The sequence below is a fragment of the Megalobrama amblycephala genome, linkage group LG5 (assembly GCF_018812025.1).
Source record: "Megalobrama amblycephala isolate DHTTF-2021 linkage group LG5, ASM1881202v1, whole genome shotgun sequence".
NCBI classification, from domain to species: domain Eukaryota; kingdom Metazoa; phylum Chordata; class Actinopteri; order Cypriniformes; family Xenocyprididae; genus Megalobrama; species Megalobrama amblycephala.
The window spans coordinates 5,775,117-5,802,967 of NC_063048.1; the positions used below are offsets into that span (position 1 = coordinate 5,775,117).

The 27,851-nt window shown below is 36.9% G+C and overlaps 1 protein-coding gene across 9 annotated transcripts; it reads right to left on the reverse strand.

Moving 5' to 3' along the window:
- Window positions 1-391: 391 nt before the first annotated feature.
- Window positions 392-27,629, reverse strand: hivep2b (HIVEP zinc finger 2b). Of its 9 annotated transcripts, none has more exons than XM_048190430.1 (10): window positions 27,574-27,629; window positions 27,435-27,494; window positions 13,087-13,173; window positions 11,129-11,218; window positions 6,739-10,968; window positions 6,476-6,618; window positions 6,203-6,378; window positions 6,031-6,126; window positions 4,943-5,646; window positions 392-2,855 (listed from the first exon to the last, which is right to left on the reverse strand). In XM_048190430.1, the coding sequence occupies exons 5-10, from the start codon at window positions 10,687-10,689 to the stop codon at window positions 2,421-2,423; spliced, it is 5,505 nt and encodes a 1,834-aa protein (XP_048046387.1). In that variant the 5' UTR covers window positions 10,690-10,968; window positions 11,129-11,218; window positions 13,087-13,173; window positions 27,435-27,494; window positions 27,574-27,629; the 3' UTR covers window positions 392-2,420. The 9 variants fall into 9 exon arrangements, with proteins under 9 accessions (XP_048046387.1, XP_048046388.1, XP_048046385.1 ...); XM_048190431.1 differs by lacking the exons at window positions 27,435-27,494; window positions 27,574-27,629 and adding exons at window positions 19,730-19,766; window positions 22,284-22,753; XM_048190428.1 differs by lacking the exons at window positions 27,435-27,494; window positions 27,574-27,629 and adding exons at window positions 19,730-19,769; window positions 22,284-22,753.
- Window positions 27,630-27,851: the final 222 nt, after the last annotated feature.

The following is a 27,851-nucleotide window of genomic DNA, read 5'->3' on the forward strand; positions in this document are numbered from 1 at the left end:
CTAAGAATTAAAAGTACTTTTACAGCATTTATTAATCTTAGTTATTTATAATTTCAACATTTAATATATTATTAAAATCAAAAGTTGTATTTGTTAACATTAGTTTAGCACAAAGATGTATAATACTGTATCAAATGTATTGCTCATTGTTAGTTCAAGTTAGTGAATACATTAACAAATGGGACCTTATTTTAAAGTGTTACCAAACAAAATAATGCAAAAAGAAGCATGTAGTAGTGTGCTAAAGTACTGTATATGGTAAAGAAGCACAAAATTAATCTGAAACTGAAATTTAAAAAAATTAAATGAAATTACATTTCCTTATTAATCTGATTTGTTTATTATAATTAATATGAATATTGCATTTTGAGGTAAGAACATTGTCAACAAGTTTTTATGATAGAACTTTAATTTCAGGTTTGTTTGTTTTTTTCTAAAGGACATCTTGTAATCAGAGTAAAACAAAAACAAACAATTAAATAAGAAGAAATCAGCTGCCTTTATGGGCAAAACAAAAGAAATATTCATGAACTTCTATAAACGATGACCACGTACCAGTCCGTAAGATAAATAACAGTTGTAACTTCTAAAATGCCATAAATTCAAACTAGATACCTCAAAATCTTTAATATGTAATACTGTAAACATGACATGAAAATTCCTTCAGTATAAACTCAGTTTAACTTTACCATCTCAGCATTTTTAAATACTCAAACTATTAATATAAATACCATAAACTGACTTCTACTTCATATGATATCAATATGTTTAATATGAGATAGCACTTCTTTAAAGACATTTAAAATGACTTAGGCTAAAAATGCATACATTCAAACAGTCAGACAAGTTCACCAGACAAAACCCCCTTCATCTGATGACAAGAAAACCCTGAAAAAGCAACTATCCCTTCGAATATACCATTTCATTTTTGTTTACTTCTACACAAGACACTCTTCAAAAGTAATTACAGTACATGATAGTGATTATGTGTGTGTGTGTGTGTGTGTGTGTTTGTGTAAATATGTATGTGTGTGTATGAACATGCAAGTATGTGTGCATGGATGTGAACATATAATTGACTTAACAGTGACTGGAATGTTGTGTCATATGATTAATTCAATGAAAAAACAAATCATCTAAAATGATTCAAAAGAGCTCCAATATTGTGACACGGCATTCATTCTATCAGCTCACTAGAAAGTGCTTCAAATAGTCATCTTAATGCACAATACTTACCACTTTTTATATAATATGATGTCATATGCAGATCTATATTAAAAATGCCTTGTAATGACATTTCTTTGCTTAAGTGCAGAAAAATCTAAGGAAAAGGAAACGAGGTATGATACATTTAGAAAAATACTATACGGTGGAGAAGGTTTAAACAAAAGGGCTGTTTAAAGAATTTATAATAAACACTTTTAGGTTCATAATCTTGAACACACATAATGCAGTAAAGTTATAAAGGTGCCAGCAAAAATATACAACAGCATACAAGGCAATGTCATAGCACAGCTTAATGCAATATGCAAACTTTAACGTACGTAATAAGTGCAATCTCAAAAAGCAACCACAATACCTCATATTAGTTAACCTTAATGACCACCGCTATTGTTAAGTGCATAAACAGGGTACATCGAATGACTTTCTCTCTTTGAGGGATATGCAAACATCTTCTTAAAAGGCACAAGCAGAAGTCAATGAAGATGATGTCAGTAAGAATTGCGATCAGTGCTTTGTATTATACTTGGGACTTGATGCACTTCCTGTAGGAATTGTTTGAATTGTCCTGTGAAACGCATATCTGCAATTTAAATAGTTTTCATGAAATATTGATCTAATATTTTTGCACGTATTGTTGTAAATATGAAGCTTATGCACATAGTTAAAAGTGGTATGGCAGGTATAGAGAATATGGCATGTGCACTGAAATGAACAAAAAATGCAACATGTTCTGCATATTCTACGTATTATTTGTTTCTGCCTACGTTACCAAAACTCCAAAGAATCTTGGTCAGACATAAGGCCAAAAACACACTCTAAGCAAGTTTGATTTTGTGCATATTTACCTTCCGAAATGTGTCACAATTTATAATGCTGCAAGGGGGTGCTCTGGGTCATTGATCTCTTTCAGGTCAACTACTGAGAATTTTACTGAGCAAGTTAGTTAAAATTTGTTAAACTTGGCTTGTTTACAGCAGCTACCTGAATAATAACACATCCAGTTTAATGGCACAGACACTTAAAGGTAACTCTATCGCCCTCTTGAGTATAGAAGTTTGTTACCGCCAGTGCAACACAAGAACGCACATAAAGTATGTTCAACACAACCATTCACTGAATACTTGCATAAAGTATGTTTCTGGTCTGAGCTTGGATTTCGGTTTACTTTTGAATGCGATTATACAATGCTTGCAAAGTCAGCTTTTAGGTGGTTTATCGGCGGCATCTTCAGATGTGATTCTGAGAGACGCAATAGCTTTTGCACAGATGTAGACGCTCTCCTCCTTTTTATCATCTTTGCTTTGAAGGCCAGTGGAAGTGGTTGCTATTTCTCCACTGTAGGCTACTCCAGGATCTAGGACAGGGGCTGAGGTCCGGCCAGAGCTAGCCGTTTCTAATATATTCCCCTGTGGAATTGATGGGAGTGAATTTCTCTCCCCAGCAGCACCAGATATCGACGTGGAGGGCATTCTTAACCCCCCAATAGGGATCATCGGAACAGGTGTTGGCACCTGTCTTTGAGAGTGCAAAGGCAAATGGCTGAAGATGTCTGGCTGCAGGTTTGTGGACAGATTCTTACTGCTGCATAGGCCAACGGGAACATACAGATTCTGAGGAGTATCCCCTTGATCCTGAAAAAAAGAATATTGTTAATGGTGCTGACCAGTTCATTCAGGTATGCAAGATATTTTCAGAGAATTAAAAACAGGCATCAGACTTGGTGTAGTTTTGGTGTGAATTTTTGTTTTAAAATATTTCATGCTGTTATGTCATTTAGTTGCACTGCACTTTTGTCACCCAAAAATTCTAGCATTATTTTGAAAAATCTTCGTGAAGCTTTAATTTTTGAAAAAGTTAATAGTAACAATGGCTGTCAAAAGGACTAAAAAAGTTATTGGTTTCCCATATATGTTTCAGAGAAAAACATAACAGCATAAGAATTACTGAGTATATGAGGGTCAGTAAACAATGACAGAATTTAAGGTGAAAGGTGACTGTAGAAATATGCACAAATGCTTTTGTTTTTACAAAAACAGACCCTATGTTTTTAGACCTCACTAATATTTCTGATACCAATAAGAATGATTCATTAACTGTAGCGTCTGGAGCGATCAAACACAATTGTAAAAGGCAATAACCCATGCAGGCCCCGTAAGGTCTGGGTCCCCCACTAAGCGCTATCACCCCATCTGCACCATTTGCTCTTTAAACACATTTCAAAGACACTTAGGAGACAGGCCACTAGAATCATACATTGTCTATAAAACTGGATTCTTTGCCATTAATTCATTGACAACCTCGTCTAAATGAATGAACATGCATTTCCCCAGTACATCTTGTTTATTACTACTGTTTGTATATTGTTATTTCATATGTTGTATAGTGTTATGCATGCCTGAAAGTTGGAACTATGAGATAATGTATTTTAGCTAGGTGATGTTTAATATCAAATTACTCCTTGTTTAATGACTCACAATTTGGTGGACATCACCATACCATAGAATGCATTGCATGTTTGTTATATTTATCAGTGTATAAATGGACACAAACTTTCAAGTGATCTCCCCCATGCAAGTTAATTCACTTTCAAACAAAGGAAATCCTCCGCCAGAGAATTGCACCTTTCTCATTGGTCAACCCAAGGTTTGAAGGTGTCGACTGTCTGGAGAAGTTAAATAGCTCTGAGCAGATCTGAGTTAGTTCTTCTTGTTCTTTGTTCTTGTTCCTGTTGATACTACGTGAGGTCCACCCGGCCCGAGCCGGGCTGATAGGCCTCCATTTCACTTCAAGCCATGCACAACCGCAGCGACCACAAAAGAGTCAAATTAACAGCGAAAAGTTTGTCTTCATTTTCTTCATCAACGCATAAGATATTGATTACAACTTCCACGCCAGCAGACCGAACCATCAAGGATTCCTCCTGAGCCTGCAGATCCGAACAACTAAGGCATTTGCAAGTATCGTTTGAACACTAAATGGCAATTTAGTTTTAAAATTGTGAACCCCTTTTAACAAAGGTGCTTTATAGTATTGAAACTGATGGTTCGTCCAGCAAATGTTAATTTACCCTTTCCATTGTTTCATTCCCCTGTTATGATACGGTTCAAATTCATTTTCCACTCTCTCACTGCGTGAATGGTATTTTTGTGTTTGTTAGTTTAGTTATGTGTTTGTGATTTAGTTAAATAAAACTTGTTTGCACACTCTTGCGAGTTGATTCTGGTCTGCTTATAAAACCAATGTCCCTGATAACGATTCGATCACAGCTACATGCTAAGAAAGCGATGTTTTTCTGTGGCCACAGAAAATATCCTTTCTATAAGAGTTCATAGACGATCAATACTGAGTGTTCGCTGGCCGAACAGATTAATTGATTGTAATATTAATTCAGCTACGTTAAGTTAATTTGATTCACTGATTCAAACATTTATAATTAATCATAACAAGTTATGACTAATTATTAATATTTCCCCTTTTGAGCTAATAATTATCGTTACATAACAGTTAAAGGATTACAAATTATAAGGTATACTTTTGTCTCCAAAATGCATAAAATGCAATCATTCAATCAGTAGAGCATGGCATTAGCAATGCCAAGATCATGAGTTCAATACCCAGGGAAAGCAATAAATGTTAAAAATGTGTACTTTGAATGCAATGCAAGTGACTTTGGATAAAAGTGTCTGCCAAATGCATAAATGTGAATGTAAAAGCATACCATTCCCGTGTCTGAGTGAACTCCGATGATTGGTCTAAGGGGAGAAGCTTGAAATCTCACACTCCTTCCCGGATCCATGAGGGTCCTGTGCTGATAAGACCCCCTCCGTGGAGACACGGCCCTGAGCACCCCTTTTTGTCGACCCAGCGGAGACTGTGCTCGCTGCCCCGATGGGTCTGAACCTGTAGGTCTTACAGGTGACAGCTGCCGGACGGGTGAAAAATCCCCTCTTATGCTCAGATCTCTCCTTGGAGAAATGGCTCTTAAAGGAGACAATTCACGGCATGACAACGGGTGACGTTGTGGCGAGAGATTTCCTCTTGGGGATATATACCGCTGGCGAGGTGAATCCCAACAAGGCGACAGCAGCTGAGGTGGACAAGACTCAAAGGAGCTGCTTGACTGCTCAAAGGTCAGATCATCCTCAAGACTCTGAGAGGAAATTTCAAGCTGTTCCTTCGGTAGATTGCGGTTTGGGTCAAAGTGTTTAGGGAGACAGGCAGACAGACATGGTTTGTTGACTGCATAGGACTGAGGACTTGTGCTTCTGGACAGCGTTTTTGGTGTAGAATCACCATCACATTCATCATCTTCATCATCGTCTGGTTCATCATCGTCGACCCCATCAGAGTCTTCCACATCTGAGAACTGATGTTTAATGGTTGTTTCCAATGGCATGATGCCAAAGGACTTCTGGGTGTCATCTACACAAGCAGTAAGATCAGAAAATGAAACTTAGCGCATTTTTCTGATATTTAGGGGTGTTCATAACTAGTTTGGATGTCATGTTAGAATGAATTATTTGCTATAAGATTTGCTACTGTAGGCTAGCAACTATTCTACAGAAAAATTAACTAAGCTAGACTGAAAGCTATCTTTTACAACTGCATGAAAAAGTAGTTTTCTACAGTAAAGCTATAGTATTGTCAAAGAGAATCAACTACTTAATCAATAAAACGATTTCCTACAAAGATTTTTCACATTTATAGCAATGCTAACACTTTGCTTCTAACAAATGTAGTTAAACTAAAAGCTCTGCTACTTAAGTGATACTACTGCCAGTGTTGCAGAAGAAGTAAAGTTCCTACCAGCATCCTCTGTATTGTCCATGGCTGTGGGTGAAACTCCAAGTTCAAGGCATTTTTTCATGTGAGCTTTTGACTTCATATGCTTGGTGAGATTCCCTAAAAAAAAGACAGGGGTTACTTTCTATCCCAATATTTTGCAGTTATGCTTAAATGTGATCATGGTAAAACCAACCTTTAGTTTTAAAAGCAAAGTTGCAGCACTTGCACATGTAGGGTCGCACATCCGTGTGCGTTCGTATGTGTTTCTTGAGCATGCTTGGCTTCTTACAACGAATGCCACACTCTTCACATATATACTTTCCCCGACCACGGCCCCTCACATACACATATTCCTCATTAGACTTGTACCTTGTAAACAACAAAAAATGAAAAAAGAACTCTTTCATTAGGGGGCATTTCTACAGTCACATATCAACATTAGCATTATCAAAGTACATATCCATACCCTCCTTCAAAAATCTTCACACGAACTGGTTCTGCTTGCCGTATGGTAGACGCAACGTCCTCTCGTAAAGATTTGCACCTCTGGCTTATGTCTCTTATCCTCACATCCTGTTTTGTATCTTCCTCTCTGTAGTCTGGAGTTACCTGCAATACCACAACAGACTCTTTGTAACAGATGGCTAAATAACTATGGTATCATCATAAAGGTAAATATAGCATAACAGCAAATGGCAAATCAGCAAAAACCAACAACAGGTAACATACTTGTTCTTGCTTCGGTCTCCAGGGGGTGGAGGTCACAAGTACTCCAGGCTGATGCATGGTAGCGATTGAATAAATAGCATTCTGCCTCCCCTGTTTGGATCGGAGAAGAGCAAGAACCATCCCAGTGCTAAGGTGGGGTGGGTTAGGGTTATGGCATCTCACAAACCATGAAGCATACTCTGAGAAATGAGCAACTGTTTGGGTGCTATTTGGCTTAGTGGAGTTGAGATAGCACCAGCTCACACAAGTAGTAGTGTGAAGACCTGGAAACTTGGAGAACAGTAAAGCACCAGTGATTGCAGAGGGCATTGCACCTATACCAAAACCAGAACGATAACTAGCTACCATGTGTTCAGATGTTGGTTTACACTCCATCATAGCAGCATCTTGAGGAATTCTGGCAGAAGACTGTAACTTTGGATTACTGTAAATGTCTTGGCTGGCATCATCCATATCTACCACCTCCGTGGGCTCACATAGCTCTGGGGTGCTTTCTGATTGGAAACCTTTCTTGTGACTTTCTTTTTCACCTTCAAGATTTCCTAACTCAACAGCACTAAGCTCTTCAACAATCTGGCCATAAATGTTCTCATCTTTGACTCGCTTTTGCTGTTTTGCTTCAGTGAAGAGTTCGATGCTACTTGCAGGTGAGAGCATGCGCTTGTTTGCTCCACCACTGGGGGCCTCTGTAGTTGAGATGGTTTTGGAGGTTAATGATAGAGGTATGCCTGTATTAAGCTTTGCTGGTGATGCCTGTGGGCTGCGCAGTAGTCGCCTAGGGTGCCCTGATACTGAAGACGGTTCACAACCTATGTTATTTTGTGTCATGACAATGGCAAGACTTTGACAGGAGGATGTTTTGTGTTCTATGCATGATATAGGATTGTTTGTTTGAGAATCTAGAATATGAGATATGCTTGTGTACGTTATGTTTCCATAAGATGGTACTTGCATCTGAATTCTGACAGGAACTAACAAGCTGGATGTGCTTTGACTGGCTAATGCTTGCTGAGCTTGTGAAAGCACTGCTATCGTTGACAAAACATTGCCTAAACTCTGGGAACAATCTTCCTGGGGTTTTCTTAAGTTAATATAAGATTCAGATGCATTGGATTCTTCAGGTTCTTTCTTAATTAGAAGCATTACACTATCCATGTCATGAACATTGCAAACATTTGATTTAACATATTGAGATGAGGCTTGCACTGGGCTATATTGTTTGTGTTGTGGAAAAGGACTACCGGAAATCAAAGAGTACGTCATTTTCTCAATGGATCCCTCAGGTGTAAATGAATTGCTTGGTGAGTTTTTTCTCTTGCTCATTTCATCTGACACTGTGCCACCTTGAGTCTCGGGGTCACCACTTAATGATGCCTGCCTAACCAAAAAGGCCCTTCTACGCTCTTTAACTTCCTCCTGCCTATATGTCAATGAAGGAGAAAGACTGCCATAATCAAAAGACTTGCTTCGAAATTCTGGAACCTCCGAGGGTAATTTATAGGGTGCCTGCTCTGAAGCAGAACGTCTCATCTCTCTGTGATGACTCTGTGAACTTCCTGGCACAGATAAGAACTCCAAAGGCTTATTAAACTCATCTGGGTTGGAATGGGACACAAGGTTAAGGGTCTCCTCTCTGTCGAGGGACTGGGAAAAACTTGAGCTGTGAGACAAATTGCTATCTTGACTCGGGCTTCTGGACAGACTTGTGCAAGCAGATTCAAAACTAGATTCTCCAGAAGAACATTCCATCTCTGCTAATCTCAAGCGTTTCTTTTTGGGTGGTAGTTTCTCCATTGGAAACTGTGACAGAGTTTCACTCCTCTGTGGCCACTGGAACTCTTCAGTGTGTTTTTCCTTCTGCTTGACCCCTACATCCGGAACCTTTTCCGGTCTGTCAGGCTCCACAGTTACTCTTATCTCTGGAACTTGGATACTAGGCTGAGATGGTGGCATATGAAGTTTCTGGTGCAGAAAACTGCTGGCAACTCCCCATTGCCAGTCTACTCCTTCTGTTCTGTGTCCCTCCATGCTATGCTCCTTTTCCATGAATTTGTAAGTGCCAATTTTTTCTAAGGGATGTGATCTAACATCACTCTGCTTTTCTGAAGAGTTTAGTCTGTTTAATGAATTTGTGTGCTGAATGACAGAGATAACATTGCTGCCAGCCCTTCTCTCAGTCTCAGAATAGGCAGTGTCTAAAGTAGTTTGCTTTATTTCAGGTTCCTCTGGATGTCCAGAAGGCTTGACTTGGATATGAAAGTCTTCTTCCTCCATGACATTTTTGTCTTTTCTTCGTTTCCTTGTAGAATTTTCAGATAAATAGCTTGGAGAAATGGAGCATAGATCAGTTTCTTGACAGCTTTCTGCACCCATTTTGGAATCATCTATGCTGTGAATTTTCAAGTCTGATTTTAAGCTACAAGCCAGATGAGCATAGCAGTCTGATTCTGCATGTCCTTCGTTAGCGGAGTGCTCAAACGCGGCTTGCCGCATGAGTCTCCTCATACCCATTGCACCCCGGTATGTGACATCAGCACCTGTCATTCTCTCATCAAATGAATTACTGCTTCTTAGCCCTTCTGGTGAATTTAGATTCGAATTGGATGAGGTTGGAAGAGAATTACTGCGCAAGAATACACTACTCTCTGATGCCGTTTCCAGAAAGTCAGAGCTAGGGTTTTGACATTCTTGGTAATCTTCCTCTTGGAAGGACTCTGAATCAATTTTTATTGATCGAACTAGGTCTTTTTTGCTTCTGTGAATGGAGGAGTCTGTGTCACCAGGCATCATGCCTTTGTTCAGTGTAATCATGAAGCTAGATGTGGCTTCATTTATGTCTGTCATGCACGTTTGTACAGTGATCGATTGCTTTGGCCTGGTCGTTGGTTTATAACATTTCCCAAACATAATTTCTTGATACGATTTGGCACTTGCACTCGACTGGTTGAACTGTTGCTCGGCACTCTCAGAGCGTGAGAAGTATCCTGAATCAGTGCTGCCTTTACTGTATGAACTGGGCAGGGAAAGAGACTGATCAGAGTCTTGACTTTTCTTCTCCGAAAGCCGAAGTGCCAGTCTTTGCTTGATGGAGGAGAATTCAACCATTTGCTCCACCTGAGCAATAGCCGCAGGTGCCGTCATTTCCCTGAACTGCCATAAAGATACTTTTCCTGATGACCCTGTTTCCTTTTTGACTGAAGTCTGAGCAGAGCACATTGCTTCCGTTTTTGCAAGTTTCCCTCCTTTTTTTTGCACGAAACCCTCTGTGTCTTTGATATGGCTTGTTGTATCCAAGGACAAGTCCTCCACAACTTCTTCATCTGTGTCACTGCTCTGCTCAGCATCAAAACGCATCTCACCCTCTGCCATAGTCAACTCCTCATCCATATTCTTGCTGTCTTGTTCTGAAAATGAAACCAATCCTGCTTTCACTGCATGGGTGTGAGATTTTCTGTGTTTGTACAGGTTGCTCTTAGTTTTAAATGAGAAACCGCAAGGAATACACGGATATGGTCGTTCGCCAGTATGAGAACGGATGTGCTTCTTTAGTACGCTGGGTTTGGCACAAGCTCTCCCACAATACTGGCATACATACTTCCCAGTCTTAACAGACTTCTGCTCCTTTTTGTGAAGGCCCTCTGACAGCAGCTCATATTCCGACTGAAGATATCGTTTGTTTGGTAGAGGAACGTTCTTCCTCCTGAGCTGGATGTGACACTGTTCTCGAGATTTTGAGGTAAGAATATTTCCTGAAGCAAGGACCTGTGACTCCATACTAGGAGATGGACTTACAGCTGGGGTCTGGGGTTGCTCCACAAGTCTTATTTTGTCCTCTGAGCCAGAGGATTGGCCTCTTTGGGTCATCTCAGATGGCAAGTGTTTTTCATCATCTTTGAAACTGATAATCTGTTCGGAACATTCCGCTTCACCTGAGGTTTTAGCAGCCTCCATAATAAGGATTTGCTAACTACAGTTGCTACATTGCCCTTGGTTTTGTGACAACGATCATTGTCTTGTTTCGATTAAAGTTTCTCTCTTAACTTGGAAGTTTAATCCTTCACGTGCTTTAAACAGTTCCCTATGATTGTATAGCAGTCAGTCCAACAGCATCATTTTCAAAAATGATGAAATAATCCTTTCCATATGTTCAAGAGTATGGTTCAGTCAAGTTGTTTAAAAATGGTCTCCATCTCTATATACATATAGTCCTGGGCACCACATCCAAATTGTCTGCAAACAGGAAAAAAACATGTTATCAGCAAACAAATTCAAAATGTTTCACTTAGTGTACAGTGAAGTATAACTTGAGGAGTGTAATGAAATGTTAAAACACTTATTCATGAAACAAGTACAAAAGTCATCTTCAAGTTAAAATGGCCCATAAACTTACCATGCCCTGAGTAGAGTGTTTCTGAAGGCAGTGTGCCAGCACCATCTCTGTCTTTCTGAGGTTTGTGATTGATGTGAAGGTCGTCTCAAACTGTAAGGTCAGGAATTCCTCCATTAGAGAATTAACCAAAACTACAAGTACAACAAGTACATGCTGTGCAAGCATAATAAGGGGGGAAAGACAGTAAAATTAATCTGTGTAACACCATCAGTCATTCTGCACTGTAATCTCTATTTGGAATGTTGTTGTTGTTGCTATTCAGAGAAAAATTAAAAAAAAATCAACCAATAGGCTAATCCTGAATTATGAGTGAGTTTCAATAACTGAATAATATATATTATCATTAAAAAGTTTCAGTAAATGTTTTTGAAAGAAATTAATACTTTTATTCAGCAAGAATGCATTAAATTGACCCTTCACAGTAAAGACATTTACAATGTTACAAAAGATTTCTATTTTCTATTTCAAATAAATGCTGTTTTTTTAACTTTCTATTTAAAAATCCTGAAAAAATAAAATTCAAGGAGATAATAAATATTTCTTGAGCAGCAAATCAGCATATTAGACAGATTTCTGAAGGATCATATGACACTGAAGACTGGAGTAATGATGCTGAAAATTCAGCTTTGCCATCACAGGAATAAAATACACTTAAAAAAAAAAAAAAAAAAAAAAAAAAATATATATATATATATATATATATATATATATATATATATATATATGTAAAAGACCTACCACTGATAAAGCCCTATTGATCCACTGTTTTGAATGTTAAGCAGGATGTGTCTGCCTCAATATACAGTATACAGTGGTTACGGGCTGGTTTATTGACTCTGTATCTCATCAACCAAACATATATACAACATGTCAATTAGCCTGTAGAATGTAAAGAGAGTGTAAAGACTAGTGAATGAACTCTACTATGTAGCTACATATGTTATGCAACACAAGACAAATGTCTGACCAAATTCCATTACATTAAAGTTAAAATTTTACTGCTCAAATAAGTCAACAGTTAGTGCCACAATATGAACAGAACTTAAAACAATAATATTGCCACTTATACCACCTCTCTGTCTACACAGTTTGAGAAGACATGCAAATATAACTACCATCTGCATACATCAGAGTGTGTATAATGAGGTTACATAAGGTTATCTGGTTCAAACCTCTTAATTAGGACATTCAAACTCTAAAGCCATCAGAGAAGAAATATCAAGCTCTGCCAGGCTATAAAAGCTAAAACCGAACCTTGACGGTCTACAATGAAGTCAAATGTTTCCCACGGGTCAAGTTAGTATCTAAACAGGCTGTCTGTCTGGAGAATAGAGTTGATATAGGAATGACAAAACAGCGATCAAATGTGCTTTTTTCAAGGTCAATCTCAATCCTGCATTGTCCTCAACACATTGAAGGAGGAGTATGGTGGATAAACCTGTCAGAGGCTAAATGCACCTTTAAAAACTGGGCTGACAAGTGTCAGTGGTGCCACAGAATTCAGTATTCAGACATGAGGCAATAATCACATTAAATCTGTCAAAGTAACACGATGTGAATTCGTCATTTAAGAACAACATCGAAACTCATCTGTAATCGTGAACATAATAGAAGTATCCAAGTTTGACCTTCGATCATCCTTTAGATGATTACACATGCATCTACATTAATGCATCCACACTACAACAACAACCAGAAGAACATATATCAAAGCCAGAGGCGGGAAAATATAACCAGACTCCAGAGAATGCCATTACGTCATATCTGCCCCCCATGGCATCACTACCTAGCGGAATGCCTGGCATCTCATGAAATACAGCTGTGTTGCATCTTAAAACTACAGCAGGCACATAGAAGAGCTCAAAAAAGCAGAGCAGTCAAGGACCGACTTTGACGAGTCACCTGCTTTTGAGTCCCAGTAAGACGTACAACACACTGATTGCCATCAACCTACAAACCTGGTGTCCAAATTCAGCCTTGTCCAATGTCTCCAGTCAAATGCAGATGTTCTCATAATTCCTGTTTCCCGTATTGCTGTACATCACCTTAAAAAAAGACAAATGTGCCAGGAATAAGTCTTAACAGTCATCCATGTCTTGCTCAATGAGAGTACATTAGAAGACCTACAGATGTAAGCGAGTCGCCACAGAAAATACCTCACTGAGACGCGTATCCAGGAACAAAAATAGAAAAGGGACCCTGTGAAGGGTTATGCAACGGCCCACATTTGAGGCCACTTTTGCATCAGCACAAAGGAGAAGTGAATGGCCATGCTGCTGTCTTACTGCTTGTGAAAAGGGACTGAAAGCAGAAAGGTTTAGCATAGAATAAAACAAAACCTAAACTGCACTGAAATAATAGATTCAAGCTGTGCATAGAATTGCATACTCATTCTATTTCTGCAATACAGTATAGCCAAAAGTAGTATGCTAATACGATATTCTGAACACAGCATTAGGCTAACTGGAACTGAAAGTTGCAAAGCCAACTATCATTAGCCATGTGTGTGATAAATTACCAGCAGCACTGTCAAAACGAAATCATAACTGGCATTTGCTGTTTTAATATACATGCTTGTGGTTTTACATTACATTATTTATTGATGCACATTATTTTAAAACCACATCTGCATTCATAATCTTTCATCAAAATGTAATAGAGTGGCCATCCACATTTTCAGCGGCCTTGTTTCTGGAAGTATTTTTCCATTCATTTTTCCTATAGGGATAGTTAAAAAGTATTTAAAGATTTGAAAACGATGGAGAAATATAAAATGATTGATTTAAACAGTGTATTTTAGGTTTAGTATATATATATATATATATATATATATATATATATATATACAGTACAGTCCAAAAGTTTGGAACCACTAAGATTTTTAATGTTTTTAAAAGAAGTTTCGTCTGCTCACCAAGGCTACATTTATTTAATTAAAAATACAGTAAAAAAACAGTAATATTGTGAAATATTATTACAATTTAAAATAACTGTTTTCTATTTGAATATATTTGACAAAGTAATTTATTCCTGTGATGCAAAGCTGTATTTTCAGCATCATTACTCCAGTCTTCAGTGTCACATGATCCTTCAGAAATCATTCTAATATGCTGATCTGCTGCTCAAGAACAATTGTACAAAATATTTGTGTACAATATTTTTTTTTCAGGATTATTTGATGAATAGAAAGTTCAAAAGAACAGTGTTTATCTGAAATCTAATCTTTTGTAACATTATAAATGTCTTTACTGCCACTTTTGATTGATTTAATGCATCCTTGCTGAATAAAAGTATTCATTTCTTTAATTTCTTTTCAAAAAAATAAAAATAAAAATTCTTACTGACCCCAAACTTTTGAACGGTATAATGCTACAGAAGCTTTGTATTTCAGATAAATGCTGTTCTTTTGAACTTTCTATTCATCAAGGAATCCTGAAAAAAAAAGTACACAACTGTTTTCAACATTGAAAATAGTCATAAATGTTTATTGAGCAGCAAATCAGCATATTAGAATGATTTCTGAAGGATCATGTGACACTAAAGACTGGAGTAACGATGCTGAAAATTCAGCTTTGCATCACAGGAATAAATTACTTTGTCAAATATATTTAAATAGTACACAGTTATTTTAAATTGTAATAATATTTCACAATATTACTGTTTTTTTTACTGTATTTTTAATTAAATAAATGTAGCCTTGGTGAGCAGACGAAACTTCTTTTAAAAACATTAAAAATCTTAGTGGTTCCAAACTTTTGGACTGTACTGTAGATAGATAGATAATATATATAGATAAAATAATAAAATAGATAAAATAATGTGGACTGATTGCTTCAACAAAAGCATATACCATCAATCAACAGTTCTGTCTTTAAAGTCCCCCTGCAAATTTGCAAATTCATAAGTCAACACCATTGCTGAGTGAGTGAGTGAGTGGAGGCGGGGCTTATTAGCATATAGATCAGCATATACTAAATGAAGCACGGGTGAATTCAAGCTATTTTAAGGCATGAATTTTTTTTTTTTTTTCACCAGAAAGAAACATTTAAATATGTCATTTTGGTGATTAAAGATGAGTTTTAAGGGATAAAATTATTGACTACAGGGGGACTTTAAAAATGAATACCCCTATGGAGAAAATGAATAGGAATTTTACTTTCGGAACCCAACTGTTACACTCTAATTTGCTCCGGCTCTGAAACAACATTCCTTTATGCTGACATCATGAATTCCTCTCAGTTATCATGACATCATGAATTTCTTTTTAAGCCCCTTTTCAAGATCTAGTCATTTCCAAATGAAGAACATAATTTACACGCATTTAGCAGATGCTTTTATCCAAAGTGACTTACAAAAGACATTGTCATGGAAACAAACGTGGATAGTTTTTATATGACATTTTAAAACAATTTTAAGTAAACAAGAAACCGAAAGTAAGCCCTTGTTCAGGCTAGTAAATCCTCACTACATCTCAATTGGCATGTAACCTTGACCTTTCAACACAATACAATTTACACAGCTAAAAATACTTGACCTGCCCTGACCATCATCTTAAGTTACAGCGGGGGAAGACAACTGGGTGTTGCATTAGAAGAGAGGAGGGGGTCAGGATAACATGATACAGTACAGATACTTAGTCTATTAAGTAACATTATAGCTCTCCAGTATTACAAAAGCAAGCGCCACTATTACTATTGCTTATAAACAGAGCTAGTGATTTGATCAAACCCTAAGTATTGCAATTTTTTTTTCACTACGTGTTTTCAGGACATGAATGATTTCTCAAATCTTAAGTCTTGATAAATGACTTATACTGAAAAATCTGATTTTGTTACTTAGGGTACGTTTAAACAACAACAATGTACTAAAAACAGAAACGATTTTCCTTCACGTTTTTCGTGTACAGACAACAAACAATGCCCACTCACGCGGATCCAAGAAAACGACTAAAAACACTGTATTCTGCTGCCAGGCCAGTAGTTGGCGATGTCACTTTGTAAAGAAACACTATGTGCCTATAGACTGAACACATAATTTGTATACGCATGACATCACCATTTTCATAAATTTGTTTTTTTGTATTTTACATGGAGATGATAACGGCATAATTTTAAAAACCGTTTTCAAAAGTTTGCATTTTCAGGCCCCCAAAATGCTGTTGATGAGTAAATGAACAGCCAAAATGCACAAAAAGTTTTCCATTTTTCATTTAAAACGGTGTCGTGTAGATGGCCCCTCAGTTTTTTTTCTTGTTTTCAGAAAAATATCTGAACATTCTTGAGTCAAATGAAGCAAAATGACAAGATATGTAAAAATGTATCAAAATTAAGATTAAAACAAGAAAAAATATCAGAAAATAAACTTCTTTTCCCATTGAATTAAGTTTTTAAAGTCCCCCTGTAGTCAATAATTGTATCCCTTAGAACTCATCTTTGATCACCAAAATGACATATTTAAACGCTTTTTCCTTGAAAAAAATATTTCTTCATGCCTAGCTTGGATGTAACTCTAAACCCTTGCCTCATTTCGTACACACGGTTCTATGAATATGCAAATTAGCCCCGCCTCCACTCCACTCACACCGGTTCAGTGATCCACTCATTGACAATCACACATTGACGTAATTGGTTACAGGGTAGTTTGCGACGTCAGAAACACCAGCGATTTCACATTTTTGAGACTGTCTTTGGTTCACTGCAGTTTTAAGAAGAAAATATTCAGCAATGGTGTTGACATATGAATTTGCACATTGTCTGTCTTAAAGCATATTAAAAACACCACATAGACATATAAACATTTAAAGCTTGATTTTCACCAAAGGAGGTCTTTAAAGATTTTTTTGACTGCACTGGCAGATATTTTTTCTTGTTTTATACTTAAACTCACTACATTTGATATGTTTCAGAAAACATAACTTAATATCGGTAACACTTTGCAATAAGGTTATTTAAGGTACAAAAAGGTTATTATATTAGTTAACATGAACTAACAATGAACAATATTTCTACATCATTTACTAATCTTAGTTAAATTAATTACAACATTTACTAATACATTTTTAAAATTAGCTCATGTTAGTTAATATTAGTTAATGTTAGTTAATAATACATTAACTAATGTTAACAAATGAGACCCTATTGTAAAGTGTTATCTTAATAATCACATAGTTACCTTAATATCTCAATTCATTTTGCATCTTAAGTATCTTGATTAATGTTTATATATTTGTACTGGAAAACAAGGCAAAATACTGAGAAAGACAATAATATTTTGCAGTGTATTGTCATCTGTGGACAAAAAAAAACAAAACAAAAAAGGGCAAATAAATCCCATAGACTTGCATTGAAGAAGGGAACCGAGCCAAAGTACCAGATTTGGGCAAGCAAGCAACTACCCACAATATACTTTGGCAACAACATAGCAGCATGCTAAAAACTCACTCAGAGCACTTTAGAAACAGCATAGCAACACCCAAGCAATGGTGCAACAAGTTTTGCATGGGCAAAACTACCATTCTATTCTTGAATAATGCTTTTTTCGCTGAGTCAGGAAACGTCCATGATTAGCATGATTAGTACAGAAGCAGTCCTGAAGAACAGCTTATTTATTTTCACAGAATGCAGTAATTCATCACTGTGACACGGCCAGCCATTGGAGGAGGAACGTTTGCACACTATCAAATCACACGCAAATGTGCAGATTTCTGCTGGTCAGCAGACTCATGTGCCTTAGACAGTGGAAAAGCCGAGCAGGAGGACCCGCTGGGACAGACCATCATATTTATAGAGAGACGAGAGACTTGACCTTCAATGCTTGTGGAGGATCAGCCATTTCAGGGCCGTTCCACAGTATACTTAATGCAGAGTGCAGAAAGCTGCAGTGCCTCTCTCTCTCTCCCTCTCTCTCTTTCTCTCATAAAATAATATTATTGCATTTTTCTGTTTTATTTCAACATATTTTAAAATGTCATTTATTCCTGTGATCAAAGCTGATCACCATCACCATCATTACTCCAGTCTTCAGTGTCACATGATCCTTCAAAAATCGAATATGCTGATTCGCTGCTCAAGAAACATTTATTATTATCAATCTTAAAACCAGTTGTGCTCCTAAATATTTTTGTGGAAACTGTGATGCAATTTTTCAGGATGATGAGTCTAGACTTCAAAGGAACAGCATTTATTTGAAATAGAAATATTTTGTAACATTATAAAAGTCACTTATTAGTGAAAGTAAAGTATTTGTTTCTTGAAAGAAAAAAAATCCTTTGAACAGTAGCGTACATAAACACATATATAAATAACATGCGCTTTACAATGCTTTCTAATATTTCTTGTTCTGCATGCCATGTTTACATATTTAAAGATCTAGGGCCAGATTTACTAACACCTTGCGCCAGCGCAAACCCTCTTTTGGCATTAAAAAACTACTGTCAGGATTTACTAAAGACACGCAGGGGGAAAGTAGCACTGAAAAAGCGTGGACAAGGTTATTTTTGCAGCTGACCTTATTGCATATGCATTTGTAGGAGTTTCCCTTTCAGATGCAAAATTTATGGGAGGAGAGTATTTACATGAATCACACAAGGTGATTTACTAAGGTTTGAGCTAGTCAATTCTTTGGTATTTCTTCCATTATTTAATATAATATTTAAAGGCATGTCTTAACCCAGATGCTAATTTGCGATGCTCTTGGTAGATTACGTTGGTCATTATGGAAATGATCCGGCTGCGTCGGTGTTCTTTAATTTGCGTGTCATCAGTAGATCATACGCAGAACTTTCCACTCCCATCGGAGCTTTTATGGGATTTGCGCTCTCATGCTAATTTGCCCCGTTTTGTAAATCTGGCCCCTAATACCCTGTCGTTAACTGATTAATCATCATTTTCATCAAGCATGTGCAGATTCCTATCAGCCTCACAAAGGTTTGATAATTGCACTAAAAGTGTGCCATATGCAAATGGCCTTGATCTGGAAATTATACTGTAAATGTCACTCACCACGCATGTGTTGTGCAGAAATGAGGAATGTTCCCATGGCAACTAAACGACTATTTCTGCTGCACGTTCTTTGTCTCACATAAGTGGGTATTCAATAGGCCAACAGGCATCCTCAAGTAACCCTCCTGCACCTGTGACATCACATGCTCACTAAACCCCTTTACAGCACACAGAACAGATGAGAATCTGTAAAATTGCATACATCTTTCACCAGGTAACCTAAAAAATGATCTTGGTTTGATATTAAGCACATTTTTCAATGGCTTTAATCCAGTAACAGTACATTGTTAATCCAACGGTACTCTAGAAATAGATCTTTAAAGGAACTGTATGAAAATTGTATCCTTATTCATTTCCATTTTGTTCCAAAACTGTACGCTGTTATATTTTCAATGGAACACAACAGTTTTTCAAAATTTAGAAGAATTTTCACACAGCTCTTTTTCATTGAAACAAAGCTCCATAAGGGGGAAAACACCTTTAAAGTAGTTCATATCTGAAGCCATACAATAGCTGGTAACAATACAAGGTCCTATTAGTAAACGTTAGTCAAGTTAAAGGGTTAGATCACCCAAAAATGAAAAATTCTGTCATTACTCACCGTCATGTCATTCCAAACCCGTAAGACCTTCGTCCATCTTCTGAACACAAATGAAGATATTTTTAATGAAATCTGAGAACTTTCTGTCCCTCCATAGACAGTCTGCACAACTGACAAATTTAAGGCCCAGAAAGGTAAGAAAGACATCATAAAATTAAAGCTGCAAGCAGCGATGAAAGGGCCCTCGCACCCGGGCTCACCGCCTACCACTGACCTTAGGAAAACAGTGAACAGTGGTCGGTCAACAGGCATGCCACACTTCCTGCTGCCAACAGGCGGCGCTTTGACTGTAACTGAATATCGCCATGCAGATGTCTTCAGGCCAGGACTATTATCAAACATGTGAGTTTGGAGCAGATCAAACATCGTATGCCTGAGTTACAACAACTTCCTGTTTCGTTGCGTTAATCGCATACATTAGCACTTAGCCAAGTGTTGCATGATTTAACGTGTTTCTAGCATGTTTGGCACTTTGTGTCTTATTGAAATGTGTTTCTGGGAGTGAATTACAGTGTAAAGCATGCCATTTCCTGTTGCCAGCAGGTGGCGCTATGACTAACTGAATATTGCCATGTAGATATCTCTTTAAGTCAGGACTGTAATAAAACACATGAAGTTTGGGGCAGATCAAACATTGTATGCCCGAGTTACAACAATTTGCTGTTTCATGGCGAAACATCAAACTTTGTCAGGGACACACCCTTGAGTGAAAACTCTAGATCTTCACAATTTAATGTAACAAAGGCCTTTAGATTAGACTGACCTAATATGATGTTGATCTGATTAAAACTCTAGGAGGAATTCGTTAAAGTGCAATGTCTGGAAATGGCAAAAAAGATTTGCAAAGAAAATTCTAAATATCTCACTTCCTGTTGGGTTTTCAGATTTTGCACCAGAGGCTTTTTTGTAGTTATTGGGCTGTTACATGTGTCTACTGAATTTCATAACTGTATGTGAAACGTAGCACGATGGGCGTTTGATTGAAATTTTGTAGGTGGCGCTATCGAGCCATTTTGCCACACCTAATTCAGAAACCCATATCAGATGTAAATTTTCACCACTTCTGACGCGTGTGCAAAGTTTCATGAGTTTTCGAGCATGTTTAGGCCCTCAAAAATGTGATTTCGGAGAAGAAGAATTGGCCGAGCAATTCTAATAGGGTCCTCACACCATCGGTGCTCAGGCCCTAATAATCCACGTACTCCAGTAGTTTAACCTCAATTTTATGAAGTGATGCGTTTGCGCAAAAAACAAACAAAAAACATAATTTACAACTTTATTTACAAATTATTAATCTCCAACGTGCATTCCAGAGAGAACTACGATACATGCATGTTGTATTGATGTGAAAGCAGACGTTGTTACGTGAACACGCATTGGAGATTAATATGTTTTTGTGCAAACACAGCACTCATGTCGCTTCATAAAATTGAGGCTAAACCACTGGAGTCGCATGGATTATTTTAATGATGTCTTTACTAGCTTTCTGGGGCTTGAAATTGGTAGATGCGTAGACTGTCAGTGGAGGGACAGAAAGCTCTCAGATTTAATTTAAAAGATCTTCATTTGTGTTCAGAAGATGAAAGGGTTTGTAATGACAAGAGGGTGAGTAATTAATGAATTTTTGGGTCAACTAATTCTTTAATGCAAACAATGAGCATTTTGTTTCAGTATTTATTATATCTTTATTAGTGTCAGTTAATCAAAATACAAGTGTTCATTGTTAGTTCATGTAGAGCTTTTGATTTGAATTTTGTAAATGATAAATGATTAAATTAACAATAACTAAGATATTAGTTTGTTCATTCAGGCTAATATATATATATAAATATAAAATCTCCAAGAAATCCAGTGTTACCAAATAGCTTTGTTACCTGAGGAACAGACTGAAGCTCTCAAATCTCATAAAAAAGTAAGCAAATATGATGCACCAGTATATAGAATGGAGAAATCAAATTAATGACTAAACTAAAAATAACTTAAAGTTCAACAACTCATATACACAATTGTAATGATTTTGTAAGGGTGTTTGTTTTGTTTTTTTGGTTCGTTTTAGAGGTTTGAGTCCTCACAGTGCAACTTCTCAGTATTTCTCAGACTAGAGAAGGTCACAAGCTTTAGATTTGAAATAAATGCCTTGAGTTTCTCAATGTTATTCTGATGAACAGTGTTCTCTAATCACCATGGCAACACATGCTAAGTGCTATTTCACAGTGAAACCCAACAATGAATAGGCTTCCATTCAAGTGAGAAACATATGACTACATCATCATGATCAAAACCATTATAACATGTCTAGATAGAATGAATGCATGTCCAAACATGCCCATGCAAGCTCTGTTGACCAATACCATCTCGGATGACCAATATTATGCCACAGTTGTTTTACACATGAATTACTAAAAAACTATTAATAAACACAAACACAACATCTACTGGGTCTCCAGAGCATCAACAGCAACCAAAAGTCCAATACATGTGCCAGGATAAAAAAACCTTCACCTTATCATGTCCAGATTATATTTTAGTTCAATTTCCATGCTAACTCTCTCACCTGGCCAGATCTTCTCATGAATCAAACCCATTCATTTCCCTCAGGTCAGGTTCCCATCCTCAGTGTGTGACTGCCAAGAGTCCTGTTTTACACTGACCTCTCTCTGTTAGGCACTGCTACAATACTCTTACTCACAAGAGCAGTGGGAAGTAACTGGAAAATGATCATGTTTCTTGGCATAAACACGTGTGTGTTGATTGGCTGAGGGCTGATGTCCATTACCGTGACAACACGCTGCTGGCAATGGCAGCAGCCGGAGAGGAATATACACAGGGACAGAAATAGATTTCTGCTCACTCCGGAGCACCACAATCCCAGCACAGAGGAAGGGAGGGAAAGCCGGAGGGAATCTGAGACGGAAGATGAACGCAGACATAAGAAAGCAAGGACATTAGCTTAGAATATCACACCTGCAGCGCGCCATACTGCTCGGTACTCAGTGTGTGCACAAAGCTGTACTATATTGGTGAACATTAGTGTGGATTTATTTGCACAACTTAAAGTATGAATATTAAACCAGATTTATACATTTTCTGAAGATGGTGTTTGCATGTGCAAAAAAATAAGGCTGTTAAATCCTACTGTATCATATTTCTAAGGCCTTTAAATGATCAACATGATCAAAACTTTCCAGAAAAACCTGTTACAATCTACTACGTCTACATGCCTTACGTTTTTTTTTTTTTTTTTTTTTTTTTTTTAGCAAGTAAAAGGCCTTTTAGTATCATTGTAAAGATATCCACCTTCAGGTCATGAGACGTGTCTTGTTGTTGTGAAATCTATACTGATTTTCATAAAGTAAGAATAACTTTTATAAGATGAACACTTATTGGACTGAAGCAACTTGATTATCCAAACATGTATCCAATCACAAAATGTAAGTATCAAATATGTTCTATCAGGCTTTTGAGGAACATTTATTTGTTCATCATATAAAGCTTTGATCATGAAACTAAGCATTTAAATATTATCTAAATAAGACATACTATTGGGAGATATATGAAAACTGATATTTATACGCATTGATGTAAGTACTCTGCCATGCTGTTATAAAATTTCACTGATTTACATTATAGCCTATCAGAATTTCATTTTTCTTTTTGGCCATATAAATTTTAGCAACTGCATTAAATTGCATATTTTTGCGCAGTTTGAGCCTCTGAATAAATCTGAGGTGTTTTTTCCTCCTCAAGCATGAGGTCCATATTCTTCAATATCATACTATATGAGCCATAAAATCCTGATGTATCAAAGTTCATCAACCAGCCGACAATTAAATCAGCATGAGGTATTTTGATGTTCCCCAACAGACATTCTACTGAACATAAGTAACTTTGCAACTACTTAACCCGAACCTTAACCTAATAGTCTACTCATTCTCTAATGAGAGTTAGTTGGCATGTAGTTTCAATGTTACTTATAGTTACTAGAATGTCTAAAGTAGACCATCAAAATAAAGTGCAACCTGTGTTTGTTCAAATCGTCAACCTATATAAGCATTAGTAGAGTACAACGGGGCTAAAGGCACACCTTAAGAAAAATATGCTTTTCACTACTCCCATAGTGTATGATTGCAAACAAATATTAATGTTTTTATTGAACTTTAATGGAGCAAAAGAGTTTGAGTAAAAATAAATCATAAAAGTGGTTTGTTTGTTTGTTTGTTTGTTTAAAAATCTTATAAATGTATGAGGTGGGTTGGCCTTTTACCCCACACACGGGTCAAAAGACACAAAGTATTGATATAAATACTTGTTTAAAGGTGCCCTAGATTATGTTTTTAAAAGATGTAATATAAGTCTAAGGTGTCTCCTGAATGTGTCTGTGAAGTTTCAGCTCAAAATACCCCATAGATTTTTTTTTATTAATTTTTTTAACTGCCTATTTTGGGGAATCATTATAAATGCGCCGATTTATGCTGTGGCCCCTTTAAATCCCATGCTCTCTGCCCACAGAGCTCGCGCTTGCCTTAAACAGTGCCTTAACAAAGTTTACACAGCTAATATAACCCTCAAAATGGATCTTTACAAAGTGTTCGTCATGCATGCGGCATGCATGCGTCGGATTATTTGAGTATTGTATACTGTTATATTGTTTACATTTGATTTTGAATGAATTTGAGGCTGTGATCCGTGGCTAACAGCTAATGCTACGCTGTTGGAGAGATTTATAAAGAATGAAGTTGTGTTTATGCATTATACAGACTGCAAGTGTTTAAAAATGAAAATAGCGACGGCTCTTGTCTCCGTGAATACAGTAAGAAACGATGGTAACTTTAACCACATTTAACAGTACATTAGCAACATGCTAACGAAACATTTAGAAAGTCAATTTACAAATATCACTAAAAATATCATGGATCATGTCAGTTATTATTGCTCCATCTGCCATTTTTCACTGTTGTTCTTGCTTGCTTACCTAGTTTGTTGATTTAGCTGTGCACATCCAGACGTTCTGCCCTTGTCTAATGCCTTTCATAATGATAATGTTGGGAACGTGGGCTGGCATATGCAAATATTGGGGGCGTACACCCCGACTGTTACGTAACAGTCGGTGTTATGTTGAGATTCGCCTGTTTTCCGGAGGTCTTTTAAACAAATCAGATTTATATAAGAAGGAGGAAACAATGGAGTTTGAGACTCACTGTATGTCATTTCCATGTACTGAACTCTTGTTATTTAACTATGCCAAGATAAATTCAATTTTTCATTCGAGGGCACCTTTAAAACAATCACTTTAGCAAAGTTTATACTATTTTTGGTTTATGTTGATAAACAATAGAATTCATTTTTTTTTTCAATAAATATACTATCATTAAAATATGTTTGTTTAAAAAAAATACAGGAACAAAATGTTTTTAAAAAGTAAAGATTCTGAAAGCATTGATTGAGATCCCATAATAAATTAATATAGCTTTAATTTATATTATATATCTTTATATCTAGAAAAAGTGTTGCTTTACCTTGAACAAAACTGAAAAACATTAACAAGACCTTTGTCTCAAAATATAGTCAATAATTGTATCAACTCTCATTTGCTACATAAATCTACAACATTATAAAGGGAACCTATTATGCCATTTTTTACAAGATGTAATATAAGTCTCTGGTGTCCCCAGAATGTGTCTGTGAAGTTTCAGCTCAAAATATTCCTGTCATAAAACATCCCTATTTGGGTGTGAGCAAAAACAAGCAGTTTTTGTGTATGTCTCTTTAAATGCAAATGAGCTGCTGCTCCGCTTTCCAGAAGAGGGCGGAGTTTTAACAGTTTGCGCTTTGGTTGCTCAACAACAACAAAGCTGGAGAATCTCACGCAGCCAAAATGACGATTGTCAGTAACGGTGTTCAGCCTTACATTGTTCAAACCGGAGTCGGACACTGACTTTTAGCATGCATCTGGACATTTCTGAATGGTGGATAAATTTATGTAGTTGCTGTGGAGTTGATTCAACTCATCAACTAACATGTGCTGTCATTAATCTTTTGTGCAAATCCAGCGTTGAATTGACCCTGTTTGTGAAGCAGTCCGGCGTAAAATGACGCCATGATAACAACACTCTACTACAACAACTCTTCCTCTTCTCTGAAGCAGCCCAACATGGCCCCTTTGTTATGTGTTCTCAGGAACAGTAAATTTATGTAAGTTGGGTTTCCTGATGTCACAAACCCAGGAAGAAGCTCATTGTAGTCCCTAGCAGCCATTTGTTGTAGTCCTTAAAAAGCAATTTCTGCCTTTGCATTGAACTTTGAGCGTCGTAACTTTGCAGATGTTGTTTACGCTGAAACAGCAACATTACACACTAACTAAAGTTAAAAAAGTGAAATCATAATCAAGGACCATTTAAAACAGATCAAATTAACGCAGAATCAACTTTGCATTGTTGTCCACGATCACGTCAAGTATCAGCCAGATTTCCATGTGCATCATCAAAGACGGTTGTTAAGAAAAGTGCTGAGCTGAATTTTTGTGCCATCTAGTGGTTTAAAAGAGAATAAAGTCAAACATGCCTTTTACCCCAGTGCGCCTTTAGTCCTGTTGTATAATACTGATGCTTGCCTAGGAACAAAGCACTTTTAAAAAGATGCATTTGTGTTTAGGCGCACCCACATTTCAGTGATCATCTTTATTCAGGTCACAGACGGCAGCAGCCGTGGTTTAATGGAAATGGTCATAATTCAGTGCATTGTCTGCCATCCTGTGATTTGTAGAAGGTCAACTTGTCCAAACGGCGGTGACATTAAATCAACAGCTTATAGATCCAGAGCCACAGCTTCTGTGCATCTTATAACTCAAATCAGCAAAAAGCTAGTCACAACCCATATCAATTTAGTAATCTGCATATCTCTGTGTGAGGCATAGGATATTTATGTAAAAGGTTGGAAGGAACTAGTTTAAAAATGAGAGGGATTTGTGTTGTCAGTTATAGTACTTGTCATATAGTATTTTTTTAGCATCAATCAGTAAGTATTTTTGTCTTGTTTTTCAGGAAAATATCTAAACATTCTCAAATCAAGATACATTTACATGAGAAGCAAAATTACATATGATAGTTACATATTTTCTGAAATATTAACTGACTTTATGCTTAAAACAATAATATCTGCCAGTGGGCTAAGAAAAATAAAACTCATTTTCTTTTTTTCTTTGTTCAAAACACTGAGGAAGAATTTTATGCTGTTAAGTTATTGCATTCTGTGAAAAGATTATTAAAATATATATATATATATATTTAAACATGCACCACAGGAACATTCACATTTTAATTTTGTGTTGACTTTAGAATTTTTGTATTATTATTATTTGAATTATGTTTCATTTCAAGTGTAGAACAGCGTTGTACTTTTTAAACAGAATGTAAAAATTAAAGAAATATTGAGAGTTAGTAACTAAAAACTATTTTTCATTTAGAGCTGAACTATTCATTTGAAAATAATGCATAATGCATCCTGTTATGACACATTATATGATTTGGTAACAAAGCAGAGTGACTTTTCCGTAAGTCTAATAACGTCATTGCTTCTAATCGTGTTATATCACATGTAGTGCACAAATAGGAAGCAGGACGAAATCCCCTCGCAGACCCCCTCATTCTGTCATACTACATGTAATGGAAGATTGGCTCTGGAACCCCAGAGGTCCTTCCCACTTTACCTCCCAGCGGCAGGCTTTACCCGCTCAGACCAGACACCAGCGAAAACACCATCCGGACACCTGCAAAAACAGAGACACAGTTGCATGTGGAAACCATGATGAAATATGCAAAACAGAGCAAAAAGGGAATTTCACATACATGAGGAACATTCTGCTGCTAACTCTGAATTTTCCCCCTGCCGAGTGAGTTAAAGGGGCTGTGATGTTCATAAACTGCAGGACTATTCTTGGCACAGCTGCCCTGAATAACTCAGATAGGGAGTTTCTGATATGGGAGCAGTGGGCACGTGTGTCTGAATGCAGCATGTGATGCTCTCCGATTCCAAAGACGGCCATAAGCAGAGCATTATGGGTATCTCAGGCTGCCACACGCTGCTCTGTTCAAATGTACATGTCTCTGTGCATTACATTCAAATC